The 757-nt window shown below is 53.6% G+C and overlaps 1 protein-coding gene across 1 annotated transcript; it reads left to right on the top strand.

Annotated features, from left to right (window-relative positions):
* Positions 1–44: 44 nt before the first annotated feature.
* Positions 45–745, top strand: H257_17125 (hypothetical protein; the record flags this gene model as incomplete). The annotated part of the gene is made up of 3 exons (XM_009845792.1): positions 45–192; positions 442–514; positions 571–745. Coding segments are annotated over 3 exons (396 nt in total), but the record flags the coding sequence as incomplete, so codon positions are not given.
* Positions 746–757: the final 12 nt, after the last annotated feature.

Here is a 757-nt window from a genome sequence, read left to right as displayed (position 1 = left end):
ACAGCGCCATACAGAACATCCAGGACAAAGCGCTGTCCTTGTGGATGGACGGCAACTACTTCTTGGGTCCGCTGAACGTGCTCATCTTTTCCGTGGTGCCACTGCCCCATCGACCGCTCGTGTCCAATGCTGGCAATGTCGTGTGGACCACGTACCTAAGCTACCGCGCCAACCAACACATTGTCCACGATGGTACTTAGTACCCACAAACACACCAGTGGTTTGCAACAAGCGACGCGATAACTACTACTAGTACAATCAAACTCGACTTATGCCACCATTCACGAAGTCAGCACTATCAACGTCATTCCATGGTGGCATCATTCCTAAACTCTTTAATGTACCGTTATCCGGATGATTTGTGTTGACATCCGGATGTCGCCCGACTGCACAATAATCTTCGGGTACCTTCACTCACCAAGATGATGGCAACAATGGCAGAACAGCCGCGCGTCCGCACCCGCCGCGATGAAGCGGCCGAGGAGCTGGAGCGGGCTCTGAACGAGTCCTTGCAGTAAGTCTCCGCTACATGTACACGAGAGGCTTGATGCATGGTTGTTGTTGGTACAGACCTGATTTTCTGGCGCAAATGGTGGATGCCGAGTGGCGCCTTCGACACCTCGCCGTCACGTTTCCGTCGCCTCCAGAGATCCAGGCGGTGAATGACCTCTTTCCAGCAGAAGATGCAACTTGCTTGGATGATGACGAGGATGCAGACGATGCTTCTGCCGTCGAGGAATCCATCGTCCTTCCCGCC

Source organism: Aphanomyces astaci, assembly GCF_000520075.1.
Source record: "Aphanomyces astaci strain APO3 unplaced genomic scaffold supercont1.99, whole genome shotgun sequence".
Lineage (NCBI taxonomy): Eukaryota > Oomycota > Saprolegniomycetes > Saprolegniales > Verrucalvaceae > Aphanomyces > Aphanomyces astaci.
The sequence above is the reverse complement of the archived record's forward strand: the minus strand, read 5'-3'. Positions and strand labels throughout refer to the sequence as shown.